This window comes from Mauremys mutica, chromosome 3, assembly GCF_020497125.1.
Source record: "Mauremys mutica isolate MM-2020 ecotype Southern chromosome 3, ASM2049712v1, whole genome shotgun sequence".
Lineage (NCBI taxonomy): Eukaryota > Metazoa > Chordata > Testudines > Geoemydidae > Mauremys > Mauremys mutica.
Genome location: NC_059074.1, coordinates 51,900,509 through 51,914,169, shown reverse-complemented (window position 1 = coordinate 51,914,169; position 13,661 = coordinate 51,900,509). Strand labels below are relative to the sequence as shown.

Genomic DNA, 13,661 nt, shown 5'->3' with positions numbered 1-13,661 from the left:
CAAGTTTGTTTGTCTTAGTGATTGGCTGAATAAGAAGTAGGATTGAGTGAACTTGTAGGCTCTAAAGTTTTACACTGTTTTGTTTTTGAGAGAAGTTATGTAACAAAAAAAACCCTACTTTTTTAAGTTGCAGTTTCATGATAAAGTATATACTACAGTACTTGTATGAAGTGAATTGAAAAATACTGTTTCTTTTATCAATTTTTTACAGTGCAAATATTTGGAATAAAAAATAATAATAGAAAGTGAGCATTCAACACTTTGTATTCTGTGTTGTGATTGAAATCAATACATTTGAAAATGTAGAAAAACATCCAACAATATTTATAATACATTTCAGCTGGTATTCTTTTATTGTTTACCAGTGCAACTAAAACAGTGATTAATCACGATTAATTGTGTTGTTTATTGTGTGAGTTAACTGCAATTAATTGACAGCCTCAAACTTTATATATACTATTTTATATATAGCTTTTAGATATATAGTTTCTCCCCTCCTGAGAGTTTTGACTTTACTGGGAGGGCATGCAAGGTTTTCCTGCTTTCAAGTGTTGCCTGTCATGTTGGGAGGAAATCCTTGTGAGTGACGGACACCAGTGCATCCATTGCCTTGAGGAACCGCATATTTCCCAAAAATACAGCTTTTGTCTGGCATTAATGTCTAAAGCCAGAAAAATACAGGAAGCTCAAAACTTCAACACCTCATGATGGAGAGCTCACTGCACCCTGTTGGAATTCCAGATGTGAAAATGAGGCAATCAGATACACTCATTTTTTTTCCTCCTTGCTCACCCAACTAAGGCAAGATTCCTGCAAGCTTTGTCAAATATCTTCCCACAAATCAGATACCCTACTCCTAGGTGATTCTTGTCCTTAATGGCTTTATGAAACATCCATTTGAGCCACTAGCTCCATGTTCATTATTAGATTTATCTATGACATTACACCCTGGTCTCTGTGGCAAGATCAGATGCATGTGTGGGCAACACAATTCTCTCTTCTGTATTGAACTCTGCTCCAAACCTCCCAGTTTAGGGGAATACTTCTTGGAAGTCACCTGAAGTGGAGCACCCACAGGGACTCTACTTGAAGAAGAAAGAGAGGTTATTTCCCTTGTGCAGTCACTGAAGTTCTTCAAGATGTGTAACACTGTGGGTGCTCCACTGCCTTCCCTCCTTCCTCTCTGCTTTGGAGTCACCTTTATGGGGCTTTATGGTGGAGAAGGAACTGAGCACAGTTCACCCATGCAACCCCATATAGCCCAAGTGTGAGGCATGAGGATGTGTGGTGCCTATGCATGGGCTGAATGGGCACCCCTATGAAAAATCTCTGATCACAGCCACAGGGCACTGGCACACTCAGAATGGAGCACCCATAGGGACACACATCTTGAAGAACTCCAGTAAATGTACAAGGTGAGTAATCTATCCTTACTTCCACCTTTTACAGAAAAGGTGCCAGCTTTGAAGTTCAAATCTGGATCTGAACTTTGCCAATGCTCAAGCGTGTTTGAATCCAGGGTTTCAATGGTGTCCAACTCTACTGTAAATATTACTTTTTTCTTAAATTTCAGAGGCCAAACATTGTCTGAATTCATTGAAATTTAGGATCTTTCCCTTGGTTTTATTTATTTATTTTTCAAATGCTGTAAATATTCAGTGTAGTAGGACATCAACCACTAGAAAACTCACAGCTTTTAGTTTACTGTTCAGGTTAGGTATGCAATAATTTCAAGGCACAAAATAGACTTTCTTGGGACAAACACAAGAGTATTAACATATGTATTCATTCCTGGGAATAAAAAAACAAAAGCAATCTCCTTTCTGTCCCCTTCTGTAATGATTTTTTGTGTGACAACTTATGGTTAACTCTCCATGGGATAGTTTATATTGTCTCAACAAAAAAATAGCTAAGGAAAAAATCAGCCCCCAACTCTGCATGTACAGGACTACTGCATGTAGCAGTAAGAAACAGTATGTTTTTGACTCATTATCTCCTCAGCAACATTAGATTTTGTGCTTTCTGTTAGACCCAATGGGGGGAATCAGCACCAGCAGCTATAGTAAGTCTAAGATGATGAAGCTTCATAGAAAATACGACATGACTAGGAGACAGAGGTAGCTGTTCCTCACCTACATTAACTTACTGATAAATTATGTGAGATTTTGCCTTATTCTCTAATTTTTACTGCCTTGTTTCTTGATCCTGCAACTCTGTGTGGAGCCAGAATCAAGAGGGTAATTAAAAGGTCCAAGTCCTATCAGAAACCCAAAGCTCTGTAGAAGCATACTGTTGGATCAAATTTGTGTTTCCATTATGTAACTATTTTCATGGGATTTTTTAAAATGAAAAATATTGCCCTGCAATGGTTGCAACTAGATGCTACTGCATGAAAACAGACAGTGAAAGTTACTTGATATTTACTATGGCTGAGGCTATGTCTACACTATCATGGCAAGTCAACCTAAGTTACGCTACTTCAGCTACATGAATAATGTAGCTGGAGTCAACATAGCCTAGGTTGACTTACTGTGGTGTCTACACCTCGCTGGTTTGACGGGAGACACTCTCCCATCGACTTGCCTTACTCCTCTCATTCCCAGTGGAGCACCAGAATTGAACAGAGAGTGCTCTGCCATCGATTTAGTGGGTCTTCACTGGACCCACTAAATAGACCCCCAGTGCATCGATTGCAGCAGCGTTGATCCTGCAGTAGTGTAGACATAGCCTGAGTAAAGTGAAATTGACTAGTCTGTTTTCACATTTCAGTCTAAGGAATGCAAAAAGTCAACATTTCACATAGTGAAGGTAAAACAAAGTACCTCCCCCACTCCCCACAGTCAGCTTCAATAATCTAAGGTGCTGCTTGTAACACAGTTAAGGAAGTTGTTGTTTATAAATATGGATGGATTTTAACATGACTGTCCCTTTATTACTGTAATTTACACTCTGACATATAATCGTAGTTGGATATAGCCGTTGCAACTCTTATTGTTATCATAAAATATCAGGGTTGGAAGGGACCTCAGGAGGTCATCTAGTCCAACCCCCTGCTCAAAGCAGGACCAATTCCCAACTAAATCATCCCAGCAGGGCTTTGTCAAGCCTGACCTTAAAAACCTCTAAGGAAGGAGATTCCACCACCTCCCTAGGTAACCCATTCCAGTGCTTCACCACCCTCCTAGTGAAAGAATTTTTCCTAATATCCAACCTAAACCTCCTACACTGCAACTTGAGACCATTACTCCTTGTTCTGTCATCTGGTACCACTGAGAACAGTCTAGATCCATCCTCCTGGGAACCCCCTTTCAGGTAGTTGAAAGCAGCTATCAAATCCCCCCTCATTCTTCTCTTCTACAGACTAAACAATCCCAGTTCCCTCAGCCTCTCCTCATAAGTCATGTGTTCCAGCCCCCTAATGATTTTTGTTGCCCTCTGCTGGACTCTTTCCGATTTTTCCACATCCTTCTTGTAGTGTGGGGCCCAAAACTGGACACAGTACTCCAGATGAGGCCTCACCAATGCCGAATAGAGGGGAATGATCATGTCCCTCGATCTGCTGGGAATGCCCCTACTTATACAGCCCAAAATGCCATTAGCCTTCTTGACAACAAGGGCACAGTGACTCGTATACAGCTTCTCATCCACTTTAACCTCTAGGTCCTTTTCTGCAGAACTGCTGCCTAGCCATTTGGTCCCTAGTCTGTAGCAGTGCATGAGATTCTTCTGTCTTAAGTGCAGGACTCTGCATGTGTCCTTGTTGAACCTCATCAAGTTTCTTTTGGCCCAATTCTCTAATTTGTCTAGGTCCCTCTGAATCCTATCCCTACCCTCCAGCATATCTACCACTCCTCCCAATTTAGTGTCATCTGCAAACTTGCTGAGAGTGCAGTCCACGCCATCTTCCAGATCATTAATGAAGATATTGAACAAAACTGGCCCCAGGATCGACCCTTGGGGCACTCCGCTTGAAACCGGCTGCCAACTAGACATGGAGCCATTGATCACTGTCCGTTAAGCCCAATGATCTAGTCAGCTTTCTGTCCACCTTATCGTCCATTCATCCAGCCCATACTACTTTAATTTGCTGGCACAAATACTGTGGGAGACAGTATCAAAAGCTTTTCTAAATCAAGGAATAACACATCCACTGCTTTCCCCTTCTTGCTCTATAGAAGGATTCTTAATTTTCCAACATAAAATTTCATGCTTACAATAAATATTCAACAAGGAGATTGTTTATAATGATAAAATCAAAAGTGAAATTGTTGGATACAAGTTAAGTTTCAGTCTTCTTTTTGGATCAGTGGTTTTCTTTTCATTCAGGAAGACCAGATACTTGAGAGAATCCTGATTCCCAGACTTACTGACATTTGATAAATCTAGAAAATGAAATGTTTGCTTTATTACTTTTTACCATATTGCCACAATCCAATGCACATTATTTAATCATTGCTAATAAATGTCAAGAAGTATGGGGACACAACATGCAAGGATTTGGAATTCATGCAAATGTTATTGTAATATTAAGAAACCCTTATCCCTGTATATCAAATAGTTGTCTGACCTTTCCATAACTTCCAACCTGAATGGCTTTGGGCAATGGATTTAATTCTACTTAGACATAACTCATCTTCAAGGTTGTAATTAATAGGTCAGTATTTAATGATTACATTTATGCAAGCACAAATTATGAATCTGAACAATTATTGCTAGGTTGGGCTGAGGCACAATTACCAGTAGTTTAACCATCAGAAGTTCTTTTCTGTATGCATTTCTACATTTATAATTATGCAAAAATCCTCATCTTCTCCCTTGACCTTTAAAGCACCTTATGTGCTGATTGTAGAAAAAGTATTTTAAATGCTTGATGGAAAATTTGTACAGTGCATACATATTCAGGCAATTGTATCATCTGCAAATGCTAAACAATAATGTTTTAAGGTTGTTATTTTAATTTGGTCAGTCCGTATTAGATTCAATCAAGCACAATCAAAAGATACATGGCTGACACACAAACAAGCATAAGGTGAAACAAGTGCGCAATGTTGAATTGCAAGAGTTTGGTCTCTTAATATAAAGTACTAGTCAAGTTTTAAAATATGATATTTGCATATGCAAAAACAATATCTCTCCTTATATAATGGTGATTTACATTGGTGATTCGCAAAAGTGCATGTATAGACTATTATGAAAATTATCAGCTGTGAATGTCATTTACAATTTTAATACAAGTACACATATGCACACATTATTAATTCTAGAGTTTGCCGCTCAAAAATATGTGAAGAAATGAATATACCTTAGTAACTTTCATAAAAAGTTATGAGGGCAGCTTCCATTCCTTCAGCACAGCTGTAGATGAATAAAAAACTCAAATAAATTCACTTTCATATATTGCAGGAAAAATGCTTCCCATTTTCAAAGAAAGGCGGGGTGAAAGTAAGCCGGTATGGGCTGGTACAGCATGCCAGTACAAAGTGGCCCCCACAGCGTTTTAACATCATTGCCCCTTTTTCCCCCCCGGCTGCCGATGGTGAGGGGCAAAAGGAGTAGCTGCCCCGTGGCCATGATTTAAAAGATCCCAGGGCTCCAACCGCCACTACCAGGGCAGCGGCCAATGCCCTGGGCCCTTTAAATTGCCGGTGGAGCCCCAGTTGTCACTGGCCAGACAGTGTGGATGGGCTGGCTGGGGGACGCTGACCTCCAACCCCACCCCTTATGCCTGAGGCCCCACCCCTTACACCCGAGGCCACGCCCCTTCTGGGGGCCGAAGCCAGACTCCATACTGGTAAGTGCTTAATGTTACTTTCACCCCTGAAGAAAGGGAAAAACTTTAGACATCTAAGTATCAGATTATCTTTAAAATATATATATACACAGATCCCTGCTCTGGGACACACACATCCAAAATGCCACACTGGGATCAAACCTAATAGAAATACTTGAATGTTGACAAGAGAGACAAGGTGGGTGAGGTAATATCTTTTATTGGACCAACTTCTGTTGGTGAGAGAGAGAACTTTCAAGCTACACAGAGCAACACGGTCATTTGGAACTGTTAGCAAAACTATCATGGTGCATAAGCAAGAAACACCGCCAGCAGACTTTGTAGTATGCAAGTGACTAGTATGGTGTGTGTGTGTGCAAAATCCCTACAGAATTTCTGCAAAAATCGTCTTTCACTTAATAGCTTTGACTACAATTTTCTCCTGCCTCTTCTCTCTAACTTTGGCTATTAGAATGCTTCTAATATTTGATTAGAAAAGACTGAAGGCAAAAACCTCAGGTCAAATTGAAACAAAGAACTATTGCAGCATTTTTCCTTTGAACCTCTAAAGAAGTGAGTTCAGGATTAGATTAAAACACTATCCTGGGCCCTATTTGAATATTTTAATAGGGATAATTACATAATGTGTAATCTTGGTAGCACTAGGCGTGTCCAACACAATTAACACAGTTATGATCTTCTACAAAGAATGTGCTGCTGTATTCATTTCTCCATTGATATGCAGCAGCAGATACAAGCCACATGATTCATATAACTTATTGTTTCTAAATGCAAAATAATTATTGTATAATGAAAATAAAATGTTCATAATTACTACATGTATGCCTTCTGCACCTTTACAATGCTAAAGAAGACATTCAGAAATTCAATCTAATAAGTGTTCTACCAGTTTTTTCAGGGAACTATAGTTTGAACCCATATATTCAAGTAAATGGCACAAATCCTGCTGGAATAATTAAACCATTTCATTCTTTAAAAATGAAAATATGAGAGGATTTAAAATGTCAGACTTTAACTATGCAGTACAAGCTTCAATTGTATTTCACCAGAATAACAGAAAAAAGCTAAATTTCATGGAAATGCCTTAAATAATAATTGAATGAGGATGGCATCATTTTCACCATTTTTAAATACTATTTCAGAGAATTTAACAAAGAATGATATCTCTCCTATCTAATTCTAGTCAACAAGTTGGCTTTATGGACAGAACAAACAAACTAGGAAGGATATCATTCTCTGTTAAACCTGAGACCTTATTGTTTTCTTCCTGCTACATTCTAAAGGACGTTTATATAGTGTGGAAAAAGTATTTTGCTTGTGAAAGTGTTTAGAATGTAGTCCCTTCTGTTTAAATGCAATAAGTGTGTTGGTATGATTAAAGATTTCATGAAAGGGGTACAAACAAAATTATGCAGAAAATAAACATACACCACTGTCTACAAATGCTGCTAATGTGGGTCTGCTTTTGCTCCCACTGAAATAATTGGCAAAGTAAGACCCTTCTTGGAGAATTTAATTGTGTGTGTCTGTGATTGGGAGAAGGAAGAAAATAAAAAAAACTGGCTTTCATGATCGATGTGTCACCAATCAAGGCTTCTGCAGCTAGCTCTGTAACCTAAGATTAACTGAATTCGTGTATTTATCCATAGTATCCTAGTTAAATTACATAGGTAGCTTCTGCTTTTGATTTTGTTCATTTGCTGCATACCTTCCTGTCACAGCTGTAGCATGAAGATCTTTGAATCATATTAATCAGCCAGCTGGCCAAACTTTAGTGCTTTGGTCTGGCTCTTAAAGAGAACTCTACATTCCTGCTGTGCAGAGAAAAGGATGGGCAAAATGAAATTCCAGACTGAGAAGGCTGTTGCCTGAATGTAATATTTCTGCATTGTGCTTCCTTTCATGAAGGCAAAATGTTTGCTGCTGGTTGGTTAAAGGAACATAAATTAATGTTCTATTATTAAAAGAAAGAAGAAAAACTAAGTATTGTACTAAGTATTTACAGTTAACAATTTGTTCCTAACTCTGCCTCTTACCTAAATTGAAGTCAGCACCAAATGCTGCACTGATATACAACTTGTGCAACCACATTAAACCTATATATAGCAATTACAGGGCCCAATCTTGTAGCTTTAACACATAAGAAAGGTGTTCTTGTAAATAAATATCACAGGATTTGGCACAAAGTCTTTAAAATAAACCTATTTTTGTTGGCTTTTTGGTCTTGTATCCTCCCTCCTGCCCCCAACATATCCCAGGAAATTTATTGTTTAAAACATAGTAGATCAAGAGAATCACTTTTTTCCTCCACATTAAAATCTTACTTATTACTGTTAAAAAAATCTGATTTGTTATTCATTAATTTCAGTTGGTTTCTTCTGCCCCTTCTCTCCACCCTGACCAATTATGCAATTGAGTTTTACATTACAACTTCATTTTTATGGAGCTCAGACCCTAGAGACATGCCAGTTTATAGCTTGTTGATCAAAAGTCTTCTGTTATGTTTATTGGCTTTAATATAAGATGTCCTATCTCTTTGATTTAGTAATAGCCTAATTAATTTGTCAGACAGGCAATAATGTGAAGTATGGTATGGCTGTAAAATGTTGCTTTTTCTAAATTTATGCAGGCAAGACATGATACCATGTGATGCTGAAGTGACTGTCCTGGATATTTCTGCGAAGATAAGCATGCCTACCAATCTCTGGTCCAGTACAGTTTGGCTTGAGACAGGTCCTATATTTATAGGTGGTTTGCCTCATCGCTATGCACAAAAACAGGTATTCTTTCTATCATTTTTCTTTTCTTTTTTAAGGGAGAATGTAATGTACTGTCTTGTGAGGAGTAATTCTAAGCACATACATAGCATGGGTTCAACACTATTTTTGCAGTGGAACTCCAGGATACTGAATTGTTCCCTGGAATAGCATGTTTGCTACTGATTCATTCCTCATTCCTGTCAAAAAGGTGAGCATATTTTTAAAATCTAAAACTAAATACTGTTGTGTAAACACGCTTTTAGCATTGTAAATTATTCATAAAAGTACACTTTAAAAATGTTGGTGTCACTATTGCCAGGTTCTGACTCAAGAGAAATGTGCACTTATTTCTTGAAGTGGAGGATTTTTTTCCCAGTCATTTTGTTTTCTGAGTGAATTTCTCAGGAAATACTGGACAAGTTCATTAATTTTAACTATGAGCAAATGAACAGTTTTGGCAGTGTTTACACTAATTTTACTTTTTTTGTTCAACATAAACACCATTCATCACACCCAGCGTTCATTCTACTGGAGTGTTTCATCTGATAACTACAGATCAAATTGCATTTGATATAGCAATATGTCTTTAACCAATACTTTGTAGTAATAAGACTGTTTTTATCACAACAGTCAAAACAAGGATATTTCATATGTCCCAAAATAAATAAAAGAGAGACTAAAGAAGCTCAGTCTATTTGGGTTTACACAAAAAAAGGTTAAGAGGTGAATTGTTCATGGTCTATAACTTAAGTACCCGCAGGAGGAGAAGATTTCTGATAACAGAGGACTAATAGACCTATGCATAGCAAGATCCAGTGACTGGAAGCTGAAGCCTGATAAAGTAAGACTAGAAATAAGGCACACATTTCTAACTGTGAGAGTAATTAAACATTGAATAAATTTACCTATGGATGTGGTGGATTCTCCATCAGTTCAAGTCTTAAATCAAGACTTGATATCTTTCTAAAAGAAATGCTCTTGTTCAACAAGTTATTATGGACTTGATGAAGGAATTAGTGAGTAAAATTTTATAACTTGTGTTATGCAGGAGATCAAACTAGATCACAGTGGACCCTTCTGGCCATACATTCTATTAATTTATTAACTTCCCAGAATACTGAGATATCATATGAAAAACCATTACTTTACTGGTAAAGCCAGGACTTGCACTCTCTATCTACCAGTAAAAATAGATTCTCACGTTATAGGGGTTATAAAGATATTATTTTCTACAGTAAGATATTTGATTCTACTACCCAGAATGTAAATGGAACTGTTTGCAAAAAGTCATAAATGATGCTTTAATCTTTTAAACTCTGTGAATAATGCTCTCTAAAAATCTTATACCATGTGGACACTTCTGTGTGTCTTTTTGATGAGACAAGATCTAACAAAACTGTTTGTTTATTGGGATTTTAATACAAATTAGCTACTGCATCATTAGTATTTGAAAAGTTAGAAAGAAATGGTGTCATACTAATTGAATGATACAACACAATTTGGTTTACAGTACTTTAAATTGGGTGCTGGTATTAAAATATCCACTTTTTAAGAATTAAAATGTGTTACTCTTACTCTTGAAAGTGCATTACAACTTTTGTTTATCCTCCTAGTAAAGGTATTAATCTAACCAATTACTCAGGACATAACAAGCATCACTTGTAGATGATTATCCAGAAAAAAAGTTGTGTCCATGTTAGTACATGGCTCCTCCTTGAAACACAGCTGCAATTTGTCATCAATGTAGGATGAATCAGAATCTCATTTCTTTAATTGACTCTTTTTTCTTGGTTATGCCAAATGAGGGTAAAGTTAATGTGAGGTGTGGAAAGGAGACAGTTCATGTGCAGAAGGGGAACTGATGAATTGAGCACAGGTGGCAAGGTTTGAATGATTTAACTGCTTAGTTCCTTGCTTTTTATAGGTAGCTTTGGTGGGATATGTGACTAAGAATCTTAAACTAACAAATTGGACTATGAGTAGCTGAGAGAGAGAGAAAGAGAGAGAGAGAATTCTCCCTTTGGTGATATGGAGAGGTGGATGGAAGGCTTGACAGCAGAAGTAGGTGTTGAAACCCTATGCTTTAGTAAGACTGTAGTTCTACATTTGGGGATTATTTCTCACAAAATGGCAAATTTTATATCGTTATGGCTCCCTCTCATGCTGCCCCTACTAACCTTGTACTGGTGCTTGAGGTGCCAGAGAAAAGGCAAAGCAGGAAGTTTATAAATAGCTGACCCTAAGAGCCTCATCCTGCTGTCCTTACTCAAACAAAACTCCCATTCATTTCAATAGATTTATTTTTTTCCTGAACTAGGATTATAGGACCTGGTTCTTGATTTAGATTTGTCTTGCCTTCAAAAAGATAAGCAATGTAGGATTTAAATACCTTTATCTCTATGTTAGATTTTTCAGCTGGCCATGAAGGCTGTTTTATGACCATTGCAAAAATCAGTTTGGGAATACAAACAAAACTGCACAGAGAAAAATGATATTTTAAATCATAAATTGAAATTAACAACGTATTTCTGAAATTGGAAGATGTGTTGGTGTAATTACTTCCATGCTATCTTAAGTATCTTTAATAGTTTACTATACTGTGTTCAATTGCAGAGAATGCAAGATCAGTACATTTGAAGGAGATTAAATGTTGTTGTCAAATACTCACACTAAGAGTTGATTGCATTAATTGTGTTATTTGTGCTGCTATAATTGCTGCAGTGATTTATATTTCTGGGCTTACTATTATTATAGCACTGAATATCTTAACTGTCATTACTTCAGATTCCTTCTCTGCATAAAAGCTTAGTGTTAAATTTCATGAGCACCAAATACATAAAGCTTTCATAAGAAAGGAATATTTAGGTGCCAGCCGAGCAACTTTCCAAACAAAATGAGGAGAAAATGGGAAGTGTTGTTATCCCATTTTACAGATGGGGAAACTGAGACAGAATATAAATGGCTTTTCCAAGACTACAGAGAGTGTTGGTGTCGCAGCTAAGATTAGAACTCAAGCATTTTTGGTTCTTAATCCATTGGTCAGATCAATAGATCAGACTGTGGTATAGGTGTCTGTATCTGCTTATGGCTTACCATATATTGGTATGTTTTTAACAGTGAAGGAAATATACTGTAATATCACAAATATATGCTGCTGTAAAACGACCCATGTATTTTCAGAGAATTCTAATAAATTTCTCTATGCCATTTAAAAATATGCTTTAAGCATACTCCCTTATGCCAAATTGTTAAAATATATAGGGACGCCTTCTTCCTTCTACTCTGGTTTTACTCTGCTTTAACTCTACTGAATTCAATGGTGTTAAGACAAAATAAAACTAGGGGAATGGAGTGTGAAATCCGGCCCTTAATTCAGAAACATCTTGGGCCCCATTTGCCGTACTGTCTGTCTGTGGTGCTTCAGTGACACACAGGAGTTGTAATCCCACTTTAATTGACTGGTTAAATTTAGCATACATTCTAGCCCCTTTTCCTTGCTGGAGTGGCACAAGCAACTGGACAGTGCTGCTGAATCTAGCACATTCTGTGCATACCATTCACATTTCATCATATGGCATGCCCTTCACGGATGGACTTCCATGGTGGAGCTATGACAGTTTATGCCTGCTGAGGGTCTTCCCCATAATTCTTTGTAACATTAATTTGTATTTACATAATGCCTATCATTTGAGGCTCTCAAACTACTTTACCAACATAGCTTTTATCACCATTGTGAATTATACAGAGGAAGAAAATGAGAGGCAAGGAGGTGACTTTTCCAAGATCATGTGCTTTATTAGTGGCAGAGCTGAAATATAATAAAAAATTTCTAATGCTCTGACACATGCCCTCAATCTATTCTAAGAAGCAATTTTACTGAAATGTTAGTTACATATGTGTGTTCTCTCTATTTCTTTACTAAAATACCAACTTCTAAAGGTTTCTTTGTAAATAAATGTCTATAATCCCATGTAAATGGGATTAGTGTTTCTTTCACAAATGACATTGAGATAAAGACTAGTGTATATAAATCAAGATAACTACATCTTATATATTTTTTCCTCTGGCCTTTTAAGTAGTAACACTTCAGCTGTTTATCTCATTATAATCATATGGGAGATGGATAAATTTGTTATACTTTCAATTTCAAAATATCATCTAATTCTCCACTGAGTTTGTGCTACATCAAGCAACATGAAAGAGCAGAGGAGGAAATGGAAAGAAATATTAAGGATTTGATCTGTTGCTGAAAATTTGCATTTGTTTTAAAAAAAATTGAGTCAGTGAATCTTATTTGCATAGTTACATTTAAAATATATTACCATATATAAATGGTGTGTTTCCTAAAAATAAGATGAGGTACAGCATCCAACCATAATGAAAGAAAGTTTTTTGTGCGCTTTTCTAAAAAGCTGTCCAAGCTTGCAAGCCAAGAGCATTGGCAGATTAAGATTTATTGGTGCCTTGGATACAAACATGATGTTATTGGACACTGCATTGTTTGACATGTCATCTTTTGGAAGAGCCTTAAAAGAGAGGTCCAGACCTGTGGTCATTAAAGACCCCGAGGCATTTTTTGCAAAGTAGGGGTATTAAATCTCTGTTTTAGCTATATTCTTAATTGACTAATTATATTCCAAATACCTAAAATTACTTCTGTAGTTTTATTGAAGAATTTGTTGTTCATTTCTTCACTTGAAACAGATGTGAATTATTTCCGGAACAGAATAGCAATCATGTTCCATCTCAGAAGCCAGGAGAATAAACTATATCTATACAGTCTGCAAAGGGCTTTGAGATGCTACTGATTATTATTATTAAATATAAATATGGAACATTTTAATCAATATGTGTACAAAAAATCTTTCTAGCATGTCTAGTAAATTCCTTGGTTTCCACTGAGAAAACAAATATGGCAAATGCAAAATTGCAGATGTTTTTTTTTTTTAAATCAGACCCAACATTTCTTAAAATCCAATTCTTTGGACTATTTTCCTTGTAGCTCACTTCATATACAGGGATGGTTAATTTTTTTCCTCTCAGAAATGTAGTTGGAGGAAGTGTTCTCGACATTTACAATCCTAGGCTTTTTATATTTTTTTCTCTGAATT

At 36.8% G+C, this 13,661-nt stretch overlaps 2 protein-coding genes across 2 annotated transcripts in view; both read left to right on the top strand.

Annotated features, from left to right (window-relative positions):
- Positions 1–10,537, top strand: part of LOC123366635 (protein eyes shut homolog) — a 220,115-nt gene extending 209,578 nt beyond the window's left edge. Inside the window, exons 7-8 of the mRNA XM_045010282.1 lie at positions 8,421–8,571; positions 10,475–10,537. Of these exons, the coding sequence (XP_044866217.1) occupies positions 8,421–8,571; positions 10,475–10,537 (214 nt within the window). The remainder of the gene's footprint in view (positions 1–8,420; positions 8,572–10,474) is intronic.
- Positions 10,521–13,661, top strand: part of LOC123366634 (protein eyes shut homolog) — a 335,154-nt gene continuing 332,013 nt past the window's right edge. The window contains exon 1 of the mRNA XM_045010281.1: positions 10,521–10,611. Coding sequence (XP_044866216.1) covers positions 10,579–10,611 — 33 coding nt within the window. The 5' untranslated portion in view covers positions 10,521–10,578. The remainder of the gene's footprint in view (positions 10,612–13,661) is intronic.